This window comes from Populus alba, chromosome 8 (genome assembly GCF_005239225.2).
Source record: "Populus alba chromosome 8, ASM523922v2, whole genome shotgun sequence".
Taxonomy (NCBI): Eukaryota; Viridiplantae; Streptophyta; class Magnoliopsida; order Malpighiales; family Salicaceae; genus Populus; species Populus alba.
The window spans coordinates 17,085,215-17,104,090 of NC_133291.1; the positions used below are offsets into that span (position 1 = coordinate 17,085,215).

At 33.4% G+C, this 18,876-nt stretch overlaps 1 protein-coding gene across 2 annotated transcripts; it reads left to right on the plus strand.

Annotated features, from left to right (window-relative positions):
- Positions 1 to 11,657: 11,657 nt before the first annotated feature.
- On the plus strand, positions 11,658 to 17,767 carry LOC118059276 (probable sugar phosphate/phosphate translocator At3g17430). 2 transcript variants are annotated; one of them, XM_035072114.2, is made up of 10 exons: positions 11,658 to 11,996; positions 12,286 to 12,458; positions 13,175 to 13,282; positions 14,025 to 14,056; positions 14,136 to 14,186; positions 15,100 to 15,161; positions 15,265 to 15,526; positions 16,039 to 16,304; positions 16,416 to 16,507; positions 17,191 to 17,767. In XM_035072114.2, exons 2-10 carry the CDS (start codon positions 12,372 to 12,374, stop codon positions 17,365 to 17,367), a joined length of 1,137 nt encoding a protein of 378 aa, XP_034928005.1. In that variant the 5' UTR covers positions 11,658 to 11,996; positions 12,286 to 12,371; the 3' UTR covers positions 17,368 to 17,767. The 2 variants fall into 2 exon arrangements, with proteins under 2 accessions (XP_034928005.1, XP_034928006.1); XM_035072115.2 differs by having other exon boundaries at positions 11,658 to 11,995; positions 12,182 to 12,458.
- The last annotated feature ends 1,109 nt before the right edge of the window (positions 17,768 to 18,876 follow it).

Genomic DNA, 18,876 nt, shown 5'->3' on the forward strand with positions numbered 1-18,876 from the left:
ACCTAAATCCGTGATCTAGAGCTCCAGATATGATCCAATTACCGAGCAATGTTCCGGTTTGGACTGCACCGACATCTCTTTTCTAAGTTTGGCCATCTCTTTGTCCTTTCACTTTCACTTTCAATACTTAAACTCATCAATCAATCCTTTTATTTATGTGATAGGCCTGCATTTAAGATGAGAATTTACCATAAATTAAGGTATCTTATAATATCAAACTTGTTATTATAAAACATGCTTTAGTTAAGGAGTTATTAATACTTCAAGTGCAAAATGATGATATAAAACCTTGATAAACATGCACTTTTAAGTACTAATCAATAACCATCTAGGAAACAATAAAATTCATAACTTGCAACTCTTTCTAGGATTTGATCCATGAAAGGTAAAAGGAAATAATCTTTTCTAGTCATGGAATTAAGTTTCCTATAGTCAATGCACATGCGCCAACCAGTAATAGTCCTAGTTGGAATTAACTCATTTTTCTCATTTGTTGTCACAATAACTCCAGACTTCTTAGGTACAACTTGGGTATGACTTACCCATTTGCTATAAGAAATAGGATAAATGATTCCATTATCTAGAAGCTTAATGACTTTATTTTTCACTACTTCTTTCATATTAGAATTAAGCCTCTGTTGCATTTCTCTAAAGGGTTTGGCATTTTCCTCCAAATAAATCTTGTGTGTGCAAATCAAAGGGCTAATTCCTTTTATGTCAGCTATGGTCCATCCTAATGTCTTTTTGTGCATTTTCAGAGTCTTTAATAACTTACCTTCTTGATGTGCATTAAGTTTGGAAGATATTATTACCGGAAAAGTTTCATTTTCTCCCAAAAATGAGTATTTGAAATTGATTGGTAACGGCTTTAAATCAGGTTCTGATGGTTGAACACTTGAAGGTATGGACTCAATTGATCATGGTGACAATTCTTCAATTTGTGATCTTCAATTACATGACTTTGATTCTTCCTGAAAATAGACCATTTGCAAATCATCAGATTCATCAATCTCAATTTCACTGGAAGTGGTTTGAAATTGATCATAAACTAATTTTTTAATAAAGTCCACTTCCTATAAATCATTATCATCTCTAGGTTGCTTGCAAGTGTTAAAAATATTCATCTCCAATGTCATGTTTTCAAATGATAACTTCATCAGTCCATTCCTACAATTAACCAATGCATTAGAAGTTGCAGGAAATGGACGTCCGAAAATGACAGAAATTAAATTACATGCTTCAAGAGGTTGTGTATCCAAGACAACAAAATCTACAGGGTAAATAAATTTATCAACTTGTACTAACACATCCTCAACTATTCCTCTAGGCACTTTTACAAATCTATCAGCAAGTAAAATAGTTACAGAGGTTGGTTTTAACTCACCTAGATTGAGACTTTGAAAGACTGAATATGGAAGTAAATTCGCACTAGCTCTAAGATCAAGTAAGGCTCTTTTAATTTTGTGTTTTCCAATAAAGCAAAAAATTATAGGACAACCAGGGTCTATATATTTCAAAGCATTATTTTTCTAAAGAATAACACTTACTTGTTCGGCTAAAAAGGCTTCCTTTTTCACAGTCAATTTTTGTTTTGGTTGGAGGGAAAGGGTAGTAGTTAATTTTTTCAAAAAAAAAAATAACTAACTATGTTTTCTATTTCATAAACCATTTGCAAAACTGTTGTTACTAGAATGGCAGAGTAAAGGTGTTCTTTTGACTCTTGAGATGCATCTTAGTAAACATTCTTAACAAGGTCTATCATAATACTTCTTGAAATATTCAGGTTTACAAACTCTCATATTGTTATCACTTAATTCTGCTCATATACTCATTTAACAAGTATTCTTAAACCTTCATTTTCACACACACACTTTAACATAGGGATACTATATAATTTGCAAACAAAAACAAAAACAAAATGATAATAAAAACGTAGATAAGTTTGGATTCATAGCCTCCCTAACCTAAGTAATTAAGCCTGAAGAGGTGTTTTAACACATAATTCCCTAAAGTCAACTAACTTAGAAGCTATTGTCCCAACACTTGTTACATGGGTTGAGGAGAAAAGCTTAAGTGAATCAAACATTAGACTATCTACGTGTCAGTATCTGCAACCCGAGTTACTAAGCTCATAGGGGTGTCTCATCACCTAATGCCCTAAAACCAACTGGTCTGGGAGTTATTAGCCAAAAACTCGTCATATGGGTTAAAAATGTATTGTATTTTAAGTTATATGTATATATTAAAAAAAAGATAATAATCTCAACCCAAGGAAATTAACTTTAAATATTAGAACAAAAATTTTGTTTTCTTTCAAGTAAAGCCCCATAACTATATGTTGATATTTTGAGCACAAAAGAAAGGTTTATTGATATCTTGTTTAAAAGGTATTGAGCATGTATATGAATTTAATGAGAGTTTGTTTATCTAGATAGATTAATGGAAGTTGAATGATGAATGTCTTGCTTTATGTAATTTGCAAATTATTTTTTTATTTTAACGCTTTGATTACTAGGGACTAGTAATAAGCTGGTTGGGGGATGTGATTAGTACTTAAAAGCGCATTTTTATCAAGGTTTTATACCATCATTTTGCACTTGAAGTATCAATAACTCCTTAACTAAAGTATGTTTTATAATAACATATCTAATAATATAAAGATACCTTTAATTTATGGTAAATGTTCATCTTAAATATAGGTTTATCATATAAATGAAAGGATTGATTGATGAGTTTAAGTACTGAAATTTAAAGGACACAAAGAGGGCCAAACTTAAAAAAAAGATGCTGGTTTAGTCCAAACTGGAACACTATTCGGTAATTGGGTCATATCTAGAGCTGTAGATCTCGGATTTAGATCTACTTTATATGGATGAAAAAATAAGACATAGGCCTAAAACTTTCATGTGGAGTCCAAGATTTAAAAAGGCCATTTTCAAGTACAAATTATAGCAAAAATGAAGAAGTCTGAATCTTTCCTGTAGCCTAGACAGTGTTCAGCCCATATCTCGAGTTCTAGAAGTCCAAATGACCTTAATTTTTTTTCTTGAAAAGTTGAGATAATTTCCTAAAACTTTCATGAGTATAGGTGATTCAAATTTAGACGTTATCAATGATGTTTTGTTCAGACAAGAAGATAAGGATTGTCACCAAGTCAAGATGTGGCCACCCACTCAACAATTATTCATCAAATCAATAGTTTCAAATTTTGGCCTATAAAATAAGGCATTTGCCATGCATTTAGGCATCTTGGTTGTTCAGATCAAGATCATGCTTTTTATTTTTCTCTTTATATTTTTGTAATGCTTAAGTTTTGCTTTCATTAATATCTTGTTTATACTTTTCATTTCCTTTCCTTTACTTAGTTAACTTGTATCTTATTTATATTCTTATCTTGTTTATTTATCTTTCTCTTCTTCATTATGTTTAGCTAAGTTTATTATGTCAAGGTGAAAAGATTACACTAATAGTGTAAGAATAAGTATAATATAAACTCAATATGGACTTCATCCTAAACAACTTTTTATTAACATGTCTTATCATTTTTATCTTATTAATTCTTAATACCTTACTTGTTAAATGATTAATCTAGATTTGGGTTGTATAACACTTGGTACAACAAATACTTGGCACTTTCATAGCCCAACCGTATGGTATAACCTACACTTGTGTTATGAAAGGAATTTGATTTGTTGTTAACATAAGTTAGCATCATGAATTCCTGACAATATTTAAAAGTTTGGTGGTACTTAAATAAAATAATTAATATGATCATGTTAACAATTTATAATGAGCTATTATTCACAAATCATCCTATTAGAACATCTTTTGTGTATGGTTTCCAGTTGAGTGATAAAAAGATTTTATACTATACTTGTTTGAGATACCATTAGTGGATCCTCTAACCTTAACATTTGTTTTTATCATTGTTTAATCCTCATATTAATCAAATATCTCAAAGTCCTCTTTAACTTCTTCTTCTTCTTCTTCTTCTTCTTCTTCTTCTTATTATTATTATTATTATTATTATTATTATTATTATAGTTAACCTCCTTGTGGTTCGACCCCGGTCTTGTCGGGTTATTTATTACTTCAACACTCCTGCACTTGGAAGAAAACATCAATCTTTTGATCGTGTAAAAAATCTCGACACAAAATCCATAGTGATCATATCCCACTTCCATTCTAGAATTTGTAACGGTTGTAATGGTCCCACGGGCCTTTGGTGTTCAACCTTGACTTGTTGATATATCTCGCACTTAGACATATACTCAACTATTTTCCTTTTTCATATTAGGCCACTGATAGAGGTGTTTGAGGTCTTGATACATCTTAGTGCTGCTAGGATGTATAGAGAACCTGGACACATATGCTTCTCGTAGAACAATCTATTTGATTGTTTCGTCATTAGACACGTACAACCATTGTCCCATCATCAATGATCCATCATTCATTATCTAAAATGGCATTTCTACCCCGACCTCTAAGTTTTTCCTAATCTTGGACCCCTCATTGTAATAGAATTAGGCTTGTAGTATATGTTCCCAATACATTGGTCACACCAATAATTGGGCTACTGATTAGTACTTAAAAGTGCATGTTTATCAAGGTTTTATATCATCATTTTGCACTTGAAGTATCAATAACTCCTTAACTAAAGCATGTTTTATAATAACAAGTTTGATATTATAAGATACCTTAATTTATGGTAAATGTTCATCTTAAATGCAGGCCTATCACATAAATAAAAGGATTGATTGATGAGTTTAAGTATTGAAAGTGAAAGGACAAAGAGACGGCTAAACTTAGAAAAGAGATGCTGGTGCAGTCCAAACCGGAATATTGCTCGGTAATTGGATCATATCTAGAGCTCTAGATCTCGGATTTAGGTCCATTTTATATGGATGGAAAGGTAAGACAAAGGCCTACAACTTTCATGGGAGCCCAAGATTTAAAAAAGCTGTTTTGAAGTCCAAACTGAAGGAACAACGAAGAAGTCTAAAGCTGTCCTGCAACCCAGACACTATTTAGTGTTCAGCCCATATCTTGAGTTCTAGAAGTCCAAATGACCTCATCTTTTTTTTGTTGGAAAGCTTAGACAATTTCTTAGAACATTCCTAAGGATTCTGGGCAAATTATAATGTTAGCAATGACGTCTTGTTCAGACAAGAAGATAAGGATTATCACCAAGTCAAGATGTGGCCACCCACTCATCAATTAATCAACAAATCAATAGTTCCAAATTTTGGCCTATAAAAGGAGGCACTTACCATGTATTGAGGCATCTTGGTTTCCAGATCAAGATCATGCTCTTGTTTTCTCTCTTTGTTTTGCTTATGTTTTGCTTTCATTAATATCAAGTTTATGCACTTCATTTCCTTTCCTTTACTTAGTTAACTTCTTTCTCATTTATGTTCTTATCTTGTTCATTTATGTTTCTTTCTTTCATTATGTTTAGCTAAGTTAATTATGTCAAGGTGAAAAGGGTACACTAATGGTGTAAGAATAAGTATAATATAAACTTAACATGGACCTTAACGTTGGATGCTAACATGTTTTATATTTGTTATCTTGTTCACTTTTAATACTTTGCTTGTTAAATGGTTAATCTAGATTTATGTTGTATAACACTTGGTACTTTCATAGCCCATACTGTATGGTATAACCGACACCTGAGCTATGAAAGGAACTTGATTTGTTGTTAACATAAGTTATAATCATGAATGCCTGCCAACATTTACAAGTATTAGCTTTATTCGAATAAGATAACTAATGTAATCATGTTAACAATTTATAATCTGATTGGAACCTCCTTTATGTGTGGTTTCCAATTGAATAATAAGAGTTTATACTATACTTGTTTGAAGTACCATTAGTGGATCCTCTAACCTTGACATTTATTTTTATCGTTGTTTAATCCTTACATTAATCTTTCATCTTAAAGTTCTCATTAATTTCTTCATCTTCTTCTTCTTTTATTACTACTTCTATTATTATTATTATTATTATTATTATTATTATTATTATTATTATTATTATTTACATTCTATTTATATTATATAATATATCTCTTTGATTTTTTCATAAACTCGGTATATAGGCTGGAAACCTGTGACCCAATCTTTTCATAAACTCGATATATAGGCTGGAAACCTGTGACCCGATCTTTTAGATCATTCTCAGGTGTAATAACGCCACGTACTGAGTATTATTATTGTTGTTGTTGTTGTTGTTGTTGTTGTCTTGTTATTTATAATTTATACAATTAACCTCTATGTGGTTCAACCTCGGTCTTGCCGGGTTATTTATTACTTCGACACTCCTGCACTTGGGAGAAGACATCAAGCTTTTGGTCGTGTCAGCTACTAACCCACCTCCTACATTACTGCCCAATTTTGCACCCATCTCTTTCAATTCCGCTAATTACCAATCCTTTCCCGTTGTTGGCTTACTCAGGGTGGTTTTATTTTTGTGACTGAAGGCATTTGCCACCACGTTTGCTTTCTCTGGGTGGTATTCTATGATGCAGTCATAATCTTTAATGAGCTTTATCCACCATCTTTGTCGCATATTCAACTCCATTTATGACATCAAATACTTCAGGCTTTTATGATCAGTAAAAAATTAGGTTTGAGACCATACAAGCAGCGTCTTCATAGCCTCAAGGCAAATACTACATCAACCAACTCCAAGTCATACACCGGGTAGTTCACCTCATTAGTCTTTAACTAACTCGATGCATAGGTAATCATTTTCCTATGTTGCATCAAAACACACCTCAATCTCTTCCCCGAAGCATCACTATAGACTACAAAACCCTCGGTCCCTAAGGGAAGTGTTAAGACTGGAGCGGTGGTGAGCCTCATTTTCAATTCTTGGAAGCTTTCCTCATACTCTTCTAACCACACTCATTTCTTATTCTTCCTAGTTAGCTAGGTCAAAGGGGTTGCAATCAGGGAAAACCCTTTAATAAATCTCCAATAGTTTCCTGCAAGTCCTACAAAACTACGTATTTTAGTGACCGAAGTTGATCTTTCCCATTTCAAGACTGCTTTGACTTTCTGGAGGTCTACGAGAACAGCTTCAGCTAAAATGACATGTCTTAGAAATGTCACTCTCTTTAGCTAAAATTCACATTTACTCAATTTTGCATACACCTGGTGATCTCTTAAGGTTTGTAAGGTCTACCTCAAATGTTCTTCATGCTTCAAGAAGAAATTCGAGTACACCAGTATATCATCAATGAATACAACCACAAACTTATCAAGGTATGGTTGGAAAACCTAATTCATGAAGTCCATGAAGAGGGTTGGGGCATTCATTAACCCAAATGATAGCACCAAAAACTCATAATATCCATAACGGGTTCTGAATGCGGTCTTTGCTACATCCACTTCTTTAATCTTCATCTGATAGTACCCTGATCTTAGATCTATCTTCAAAAATGTTCTCGCTCCTTTTAATTGATCAAATAAATCATATATCCGAGGTAACGAGTACTTATTTTTCATCGTTATTTTGTTCAATTATCGATAGTCAATACAAAGTCTATAGGTTCCATCTTTCTTTCTTACGAATAGAACCAATGCTTCCCAAGGAGAATACTAGGTCGTATAAACCCTTTGTCTAACAATTCATATAGTTGAGTCTTTAACTCGTTCAGTTCTGCTAGAGCCATCTGGTATGGTTGTTAGGCTATAGGTGGGACTCTAGGGAAAGTATCTATAGACACTTATACCTCTTGCTCTAGGGGTAGTTCTGGTAGTTCTTCAGGGAACATGTCCAAGAATTCCTTCACCATAGGAATATCCTCTAGTCGTGGACCTTTATCATCAGAGTTTAAGATGTATGTGAGGTATCATTTACATCCCTTTCTCAAAAGTTTTTAAGTTGTTACAACTGATACTAAGGCAATTGGTTTAAGAATTCTCTCCTTTGAAAATCATCCTTTTACCCTCAAGTGTTTGAAATCTAACAGTTTTAGCATAACAATCTATTAGGGCCTTGTATTTACTCAACCAATTCATGCCTAGAATTATGTCAAAATCATGCAACTCTAAAGGAATCAAGTCTACTTATGTTTCATACCCAGATAGACTAACCCCCGCACCTACATATACAATATTTGTTTCGACCATGTTTTCCATTGGAGACCCAATTACAAACCCCTTCTCTACTACTTCTACTTCCTTTCTCAATTTAGTGACAATTCTCCTGGAAATGAATAAGTGGGTGGCACTCGTATCAAACAACACATGCACACTAAAATTACTCATTAATAGTGTACCTGCCACCTCATCCGATGCAGCCTTGACTTCCTCATATGTTAATTGGAAGACCCTCCCTAGGGTCTGATCATTTTGTGTCTTCAATCTTCCTCGACTCGAGTTTGCTCTTGATTGAGAAGATCTCACCAGCCTATTCACGGTGACTGATTGTTGATGGCTCTGACTTGGCTATCTATAGCTTTGTACTTGTCCAACGTTCTTGTTGGGGCAGTCCTTCTTATAATGACACTCTTACCCCAAATACTAACAGTTTCTCCACCTATGATCTTCTCCTCTGTATACAAAGCATCACCCTGGGGAGACTGAGCAGTCCCTAAGGTGTGTTTGTCCATATTTTACACAAGAAGGATAGTCAACATCCTTGCGGTCATTGGTCCCACTTGAAGAGTTTGCCCTCGAGTGCGACTACCCAACCATCACTTTCCCACTTGATTGTTGGTGGGATGGTCCCATCAAACTCTTCTTTTTCTTATATTGTTCAAACACTCCACTTTTTCCTTTCTTCGTAAGTGATGGTTTACCGCTGAAGTAATCCCTATCTTTATTTTTTCCTATACTCTGATGTACCTGTTGACTTTCTCCAATACAAGCCTCCAGAGCTTATGCAACCTCAATCAACTCCCTCACAGATTTAAACCATAAAATGAGAGATCATGGAACCTTTTTTCGTACTCCAATACCGATATATCGCCTTGTCTTAGCGCCAAGAACTCTTGTTCCTTCACCTTGTGATGGTACCTAGAATAAAACTAATTCTTAAACTATGTCTTGAAGTCACTCCAAGTCAGTGTCATCTATAGTGAATTAGCATTCGTTGTCGAATAGCGTGTTCTCCAGCAAAATTGTGATTCGCTGCCAAAGTTGTATTGTTTACAGTGAATTTGTGACTCTCTTCCAAAATTGAGTTGTCTGCAGCGAAGTAGCTTTTGTTGCCGCAAAACATGTTGGCTGTAGCAAACTAGTTTTCGCTGCCAAAATTGTGGCGCAAGTAGCGAAACAATTTTCGTTGCCGAATTAGCAGCCTGGAGCGAACCAGTTTTCGCTGCCGAATTGGTTGCCTGCAGCGAAACAGTTTTCGCTGTCGAATTGGGCAACCTGTAACAAACACTGCTGATTTCTGCAATAGGCCTCCTATACAAAAATGACTTAAATGCTAGTAACAATTTCATGGTATAATGGTGTTAAATGTGGAACACTTGAATGTGAACATATGAACTCTTGAAATAAGTGTGGTGATGAATGTGATTCAAAGATACAAATATACTGATTTATGACCATTGATGTCTTAGGTGGAGTGGTCGGGATTGGACCACTGTCAAGATAAGAACAACCCACGGGTGGAGCAGGCAGGTGACTTTCACTTTCCTTTTTCATACGTTGAATAATGAGATACTTTATCATGAATGTTACCATATTGTGTTAGAATAGATATCAGATTGTCAAACACTTAAATGTTGACAAATGGATGATTAGCTTCGGCTAATGGCATCCGAAGGGATGACCGGGACAAATGAACGATTAGCTTCGGCTAATGGCATCTGAATGGATGACCGGGACAAATGAACGATTAGCTTCGGCTAATGGCATCTGAATGGATGACCGGGACAAATGATTGATTAGCTTCAGCTAAAGGCATCCGATTGGATGATCGGGACAATGATTGATTAACTTTGGTTGATGGCATCCTAAGTGGATGATCGGGGTGAATGAACGGTTAACCTCAGCAAATGATGCCTTAAGAGGATAGCCAAGTTTAAGATTATGGTTGATTGCAAAAATTGGTGCATTATATATGTACTACAAGTTTGTTTATACAAAGTACATTGAAGAAACTATAAATGTTATGCATCAAACATGGGATAATGTTAATGCTTCATTAAACTGCCAAACCATTTAATTATCATTATTATTATTAAATAATTGCATTCTCTTAAATATTTTGTACTGCAGCAGGGACGTCACACCAATGAGATGCTTAGGAAACCCAATACACGGGAACCTACTTTTGCAAGGAATCATGTAGTTGCATTCTAAATCACGATGTATTTTATATGAATCAATGTACTGAACGTATAACTTTTATTAGATCCTTTTGTTTAAATTCGTGATGACTATTAGTAGGATAGGAATGCAAACTCATGTCTATGTATATATATTTTTAATGTGAATAATCATGCAAATATAATATTATATGTTTATGTAAGATTCACTTTTAAATGAAAATGTTGATTGTTGTTGATGTATGGATTGTATCTTGATGATGTGACGGAATAGGTTCGCCGATTACCGACACAATGTGTGTCAAGTACAAAAAAAAATATTACTATTGTTTTGGGCTTGAAAAGCTGGGTTTTTACACTAAAATTCTTACCCTTCAAGTTTACATCACCATGTTTTTTTTTAATAAAAAATAAGGCATACCTTTGCTTTGATTCTCTTAGTCCTTTCTTTTTTTATTTAAAATTTTTTATGTTTTAAAATTTTAAAATAAAATTTTATTTAAATAAAATACTAACTATAATATTTTAAAATTAATCATATAATGTTATACTTATACTTTAAAAAATAAATTAATACCTTGTTTTTCAAATCATTATACATTTTTATTCAAAAAAACTATGCTATTAATAAAATAAACATGTTTTTATATATATATATATATATAAAGTTTTTTTGGTTAAAATTAAAAATTTTAATATTTTTTAAAATATTTCAATATCATATAATTAAAATAGAATCCCTCTAAAAACAAAACGTGATTGCATTATATGAATGCATGTTTGGTATTAAGGTAGTTTTTGTAGTTGTGTTTTAAAAAAAAATTGTTTTATAAAAAATACTTTTAGTTGATGTTGGTTTAAATAAATATATGTTTGGTTAAAATTTTGATTGAAATTGAGGTTGAATAAAAAATAATTTAATATATTTGATAGGAATGTTTTTCATGGCTTACTAAGCGTGCAACAATATCAGGTAATATATCATCAGGGATAAAATTAGAAATTATTATCAAATTTTACAATACTAAGTCATCATGGAATTTTCTTATAATAAAAATTATGTAATATAATTGAATAATGTTAAACATTATATATTCAAATAAAGCATAATGCCTAAAGAAATTTTTGTTGAATATTTTTTATTTTATTGAGTTGGACCGGAACTCATCTAAGTCATAAATAGTAAAAACACTCTTTATTATTTATGTGAATAATGAATAGCGAATTAATTCCACCTCCTTATTATTCATATAAATAATGAAAACAACTGAGGTAGTAGAAACATAGTTTTTGTTAAATTACGATAACAGTCACAATTTAAATGAATCCCACCAAAACAAAACTCAATTTAAACGTGCTAATATTTGTGGCTCAGTATCAACCTCTCCGCAGCCTCAATGCCACATGGGCACCTAAGCTCTTACATCAATCAATCAATCAATTTCATTTTTCCTTCTCCTGTGAAACGAAGAAAACAAACTTGTGTGATTCATTCATTCATCAATCATATCATCAGACAATAGTAGCAGGCTAAACAGTTTGTAGTGTCTCATCACTCACCCATTCATTTATTACCATTTCCACCCCCTCCCCTCCCCTCGGTTTCGTTCTGTCTTTCCAATCACTAGCTGTCGGTGATTCCTGTTAGTTACCCTTCATTTCTATTGATCGGATCGGACTTCTCCCCTTCTCTCTGTCTCGCATTTGGTAAATAATTGAAGGGAGACCCTTTCATTTTCATTTTGCTCGATTTGAATTTCTTATACCCTACATTGTTTGTTTGTTTGTTTTTGTTGGTGATCTAGGGTTTTGTTTTCAATTTTGATTATTTTGCTATCTTAGATATTTAATTCGATTAGGTCATCCTAACTCACCTTTTTTTTCCTTGTGCAGGAGGTTTGTTTTATTTTTATTTTTTAATTTTCTTACATACGAATGAGCTGAAATGGATTTAGATGATGTGGAGGAAACCAGAGAAGTAATAACAATTTACATACAGAGGTAGAGAGGAAGAGGAAAAGGAAGAGGTGGGTTTTCTTCTCTGGCTTTTGGCGTAAGGAAGCAAAGCACAAAAAAGGCAAACATGATTGTGAATAAGCCGTTGGTGTTGACTTATCTCTACCTTTTGATTTACATTTTGCTTTCGTCTGGAGTCATTTTGTACAACAAGGTAACCTCCATCACCATCACCATCACCATCACCATCACCATCTTCCTTATTATTATTATGCAAGTGTATAAGCCTAGGATATTATTGCAGTTTGCCACATCGTTACTGTATTATTTTGATGCTGTCTTTTCTTTTATATTTGAACCCCGAAATTGCAGTTAGTTAGCCACCACATCCTTTTGTTCATCAGCCAACATCTGGTCTTTGACATTTAATTCATAAAGAAATGAGCTGATACTCGCACCCAAAGAAGCCTAATTGTGTATAGTCACGCATTTTCTAACTGTTTGTTAGTCACTATGGCTGCCTGCTCATGTAGTTGACAGGCATCCAGTGTTTTCTTTTAATTTTCTATAGCATTTTCTTGCCTTATATGAACTTTCCCTTGGGAATTAAACTCAATTCTTAATCTCCTCGGGACCAATCTGCTAAGGATTGCTTCAGTGTCCCAGTTATTCAATTCTTCCACCAGGGTGTAAGCTCTGAAGTTATGCCTAGTTTAAGCCAGTTCCTAGCACTTGCAGAGGTGACCTACTTTTGGTCTCTACGGTAAATAAATCCTTTTTTTGACATATCTACATGTTTGCTTGGTGGTTCATGCCATTTTCATTTATGCAGCATCATGGTTTATATGGTTGAAACTTAAGCTGTAATTCTATGTTTTCCTTTTGAAGTGAACTTTTAATTGAAGTATGATTCAATGAATTTTGTTGCAGTGGGTGCTCTCACCAAAATATTTCGACTTTCCATTTCCCATTACACTTACGATGATTCATATGGGGTTTTCAGGGGCTGTAGCCTTTTTCCTTATTCGTGTATTTAAGGTAATGACTTCCTACATAATTTGATTCCCTGTGCTTTTGGAACCCAGATGGCTAATATGGGAATCACAAAACAGTCAATTAAGCTGTGGGTGACATGGTTTTAATTCACAGGAATGAACAGGACCTTATTTCATATGGCTGAATAGAAAACTGTGCATGTACCTCTTTTTTGAGCTCTTAATTTATAATTTCTTTGTCTTAGAATGTTATAGATTCTTTAAACAATGTTTTGGATTTATCTTTGGAAAATGTGAAGAATGTTAGTGCTAGAGTTTCTCAGTGATCAAGTAAGTCATAAAATCTATGATAAAGAGTATCATATTCATTTGTTTTAGCTCCTTCATTCATTCTGACCAGAAAAAAAAGAGGTGAAAACTTCTCATTTCAATTCCCATCATTTAGTGAATCCCTTGGCAGGTCCTTTATACAATGAACCTTTCTTTGAAGAACAAATTAAAATAGCCTAGGATTAGGTTTATTCTTTATGTATTCTTGTATCCATTTAGCTATAAATTTCAGCATGTATGTGGAGCTCATATATTGAATTTTGAGCTGTTGGTCTGTAACCTATGTTGCAAATGTATGGTAACTTTCTTCATGTTTCTCCAAAAAGTGTGATCATACACTGGGTCAAGCAAAATACTTTATTGAAAGCTCTGTACTTCTGCAACATCTTTTCATTGCCTTCTTTTAAGCTCTTTGAGTACTGGAATTAATTTCTCCTTCTTTTCTGGACATGCAGGTTGTATCTCCAGTCAAAATGACTTTGGAAATGTAAGTGATATAACTTTGTTTTCATTCTCTGTTTGTCCATTGTCACTTTTCTGAATTTGTTTTTTTAATAATTTTGCAGATACATAACCTGTGTTGTGCCAATAAGTGCCTTCTTTGCAGCAAGTCTTTGGTAAGAACCTAAATGTGAAAAGGCTGTTCTGGTGAGATATGAGTTAATTTGGCTCATAGAAACTGTATGACAATAATATGTGAAACGAGAAATCTGGCATGTTATATATTCTTATGCCAGCCTTTGGAAAAAGAAATTCATCAAAAGATTTATGTCGTCATCAGACCTGGATCACTGCTGGAATACTACTGAGATTTATCATATATTAAGTAGACAAAGTATGGTTTGGCAAGATGATCTGCAATAGGCTCTTGTGCAAGTTTTATAGCAGTTTTGTGGTTCAGGTATTTATGGCCATGGCTTATCTCTTGAGCTTAGTCTGCAATTTGTAACCTTGTCCCAGCTTAAGCTGTTTTCCGAGCACAATTGAGGAAGGGGCCTTCCTTTCCTTAATTATGTTTTGTTTTTGCATTTGACCCAAACTCCTGTCTAGAAGAGCATAACATGAGTGATTTGGAAAATTTGGATTCCTATATATCCATATCCTAGCACACAGATTATTTTCCTGGGTGGGCTTTTGAATTGTACTTTCAATATGCTGTTTCCCATTGACAGAAGTTTTATTGTACCAAGCAGGGCTTTTCTTAGGCTCTTAATGTTTTGAATTTGCAGCTTGATTTTGTTGTTGACCACTGTCATTTGCTTACATGTATGCTATTGCACTGGGTTTTATGCCTCATTTATATGGAACCTAGCCTTTCTATTCAGGGTTACACTCTTCTTTTTCTTTCTTTTTTTGTCAATAACTTATAATTGAGTTAAATTTTCTGCCGGACAATTTATTCTATATTTCTGTTCTAGAAATTAAATGCTTTGTGTTCCATACGTGTAGAAAATGCCAAACTCTTATGAATCATGTTGACTTTTCTGAGGGAGTGACTGTTTTGCTGTTTTCAATTCCTTGTCTTAACAGGTTTGGCAACACAGCTTACTTGTACATCTCAGTAGCCTTCATCCAGATGCTCAAAGCTCTAAGTATGTCTATGAAAAGTACAAATGTTGTTTTTTCAATTCTATGATAATGCTCTTTAAGCAAAGCTGTTTGGCTCCTTATATTGGATGGGTATGGATTTTACAGTGCCTGTGGCTACATTTATCATGGCTGTTATGTGTGGCACTGACAAAGCAAGGTGTGACGTGTTCTTAAACATGTTGCTCGTCAGTGTTGGAGTTGTCATCTCATCATATGGGGAAATTCATTTTAATGTAGTTGGCACACTTTACCAGGTCACAGGCATCTTTGCAGAAGCTCTTAGGCTGGTTTTAACTCAAGTTCTTCTACAGAAGAAGGGCTTGACCCTAAATCCAATCACTAGCTTATATTACATAGCTCCATGCAGGTACTGTATATAAATGCTTCAAGATTTTTTTTTAATTCAAAGAAAATGATTTCATATGATGTTATGATATTACTCAAAATTGCAAAATAGCCAGTCTCTCCTCTCTTTATTGTTTTGAGTGTTTTATGCTTGTCAAGTTTTATAGCATAATTGACAATTTGACATCAACTACATATATCCTGAAACTCCGTTTAGAATCACAATTAGGTTTTGTTGATATGATTTAATGGTGATTGAAATTCCACTTTTAAGTTTCTTCCCATAATTGTAAGATTTGTTTTAAAAAAAACCCTGTCATAATGCATAGATAATTAGATATGGTATCTAATGCAAAAGTATCATGATCTGCCTAGCTGTTATCTCAATCTACTGTTAAACACTGAGACTGCTGTCTGGGTGCTTGTACTTGTGGATGAAGTGTTCCACGATAGTTTCTATGATTGGTAATGAAATTAGATTGATTGTTGTATTAGGGCTCAGCTGCTCATGTAGGAATAGTATTTTGTTTGCAGTTTTGTTTTTCTGTGTGCTCCTTGGTATGTACTGGAGAAGCCTGGGATGGAAGTTTCACAGATTCAGTTCAACTTTTGGATCTTCTTTTCCAATGCTCTTTGTGCTTTAGCCTTGAACTTCTCTATATTCTTAGTAATTGGTAGAACTGGGGCAGTCACCATCCGAGTTGCTGGTGTGCTAAAAGACTGGATACTCATAGCCCTTTCCACCATCATATTCCCAGAGTCTACAATAACTGGGCTGAATATAATCGGTTATGCAATTGGTATTTCTCTACTCATACAAATGTGGAAGATTTTTATTGTTACTTCATCATTTACCCATACTTAGATTTTGTGTGGTTATTTTAAATGTTTCCTTTTCTTCTTTTGTGCAGCACTTTGTGGTGTTGTTATGTACAACTACTTGAAGGTTAAGGATGTCCGTGCATCTCAGGTCCCTGAAAATATTTCGGATAGAATAGCAAAGGTAAATCTTCTTAATAGCCCTTGGTATCATAAGACTTGCTTTTCAATACAAGGTTTTTTATTTCTTTCATGTGAGTGATAAATGACTGCCAATATCAGTGGAAAAAAGTGGTAAAAGAATTTGATGAATACATTGTCAAAAAATACATCATAGTTTATAAATTAATCTCTGTATGACCGTTTTACTTCCATCAATTAGTTTCATTCTGAAAGATTCAGAAATACTGTAAAATATTGGGAAAGTTACTGCCTGGTTAAAAAACAACAGAGTTAACATATTTGTTCTATTACTTGAACTCTATGCTAGTAATGTCATATGCTTTAGCTGTGGAAACGGAAATCTTGATTGGCTGTTTGAACTCTTTCAAATTGTGTAGCAAACATTGTTGGACAACACACCTCTTAGCCTGCCTATTAGCAGTTTATTAGAGATAATAAGTGAAGCACTGAGAATATTAGCCGAGTTAATTTAATAACCTGAAAACAAAGACACTCTTGTCTGTATAAAGTAAATCAAGACACTCTTGTCTGTATAAAGTAAATCCTATCTTGGAGTTCAAGTTGTTGGTTTTGTAGAATTATTATCAATTGGAACAGATGACGACCATACATTAACTAATCCTACTTCCCATAAGACTGTTTTATCTATCTAATAATTTAGGTTTCCATATTATTTTGTCATAGGATTGGAAATTGGAGAAGAAGTCATCTGATACATTCACACCTAATAATAGCAGTGATAACAATGGAGGTGGCAGCGGGGGGAATATTTCTTCCTCTGATATGAATGTTGATGAAGAAGCACCTCTAATTCCATCATCAAGATTGTCGCACTTTGGTCGTACACAGCTTAGCAAGTAGCGATCACACTATGATTTTTGAGCCTGAAGATACAACAGAACTTATTTCAAGAGAAAAACAGGAGGCAAAGAAGCCAGTCTTAGAGAAGATGCTTTCATTCGTTGTTTATTTCTTTTTGGGTAATTGAGTAGGAAAGCGGAGGCCAATTTATTGTAACTACTCTTGTAGCATGTGCATTCATCGTTGTCGTCACATAGCTTTTGCAGGTGGTATCTTAGGAACCATAGCTCACCTTAATATAATTATTGCTGTTGATTTGGATACCATTTTTAGGAGGGTATGCATGGGGTTAGGATGTATTTTCTATTCCAGTTGAATTAGATTTGACAGTTATTCATATTCATGGGTGAAACGGGTTTTTTATTTTTAAAAAAATAAAATTAAGAGGGTGTTTATGAAATTTGATATCTTGGGTTAGCTGCTTTTTTCGTTCATTTTCTTGAATACGAGTTCATCTTTATTTTTATTTTGGATAAGTAAGTCTTTATTCTGTCCTTGGGGGTGATTGGTTTGAAGGTATGATTGTGGGTGGTTTTTTTTGTTGGATTTATATAAAAATCATGTATATTTTGTATTTGTGATGTGTGGTTTGTGTTTTAAAAGAGTTTTGTATTTGAAAAAAAGTCAATCATATCATAAAGTAAAACACATTAATTGCTTTAATCCAGCTTGATGTTCACTAAAAGTTGATTCAATTGAAAAAAAAACAAAAGGTAACATTTGGAACGGTGATTAAAAGCTAGGTTAATGTGTAATAAAATTAATTAATTATCAGTTATTAATAAATGTTACAAAGAGGCTATAAAGATTGGATTGAGATTCTAAGCCATGGATACACAAAAAAATACATGATGTTACAATGCTTCTTATTATTTAACATTTTTATTTAATTATGCGTCAATATTAAAAAAAAGAAAGAAATAAAAACTAAATTGAAACAAAAAAAAAGTTGTTAGCACAATTCATTTATATCTAGCTTTGCTTTCTTTTGCAGTCCATTGTATGACCTGAGTTTCAAATTCAACTGTGTTAGAGCTAACTCAAACATGACTTGATTATTTTATTCAAAACTCAAATCTAGCTTTCAAAAAATATTTTAGCTTCTTGTTATTTTAACTTTTGTCTAACTTAATGAGGCTCAATTGTGAAATTATGAATTTTCAAAGAATAAAAAAAAGGTTTTGAAATTGAAACAAAGATTTATTAACATCGGTTAACTTGGACTAACCATTAAATTTATAACTCGAGTTATGACACAATTACAAGAAGTTAACTTGGAGTAGCCATATGATTTGAGAGAATATGAAGAAAATAAAGGAGATGAAGAATTTTCAAGCTTCCTCCTTCTTTAATGGTGTTAGGTTCTCTTTAGATTTTGTTTTTATTTATAAGAATATCTCTCCTCAATTGTCCTACATGTTATCTTTGTCAAATATACTATATCTGTACTTTTCATGTTTAAATGTAAATTTTATTTCATCCAAGTTTTTTACACCAATTAACTAGGAA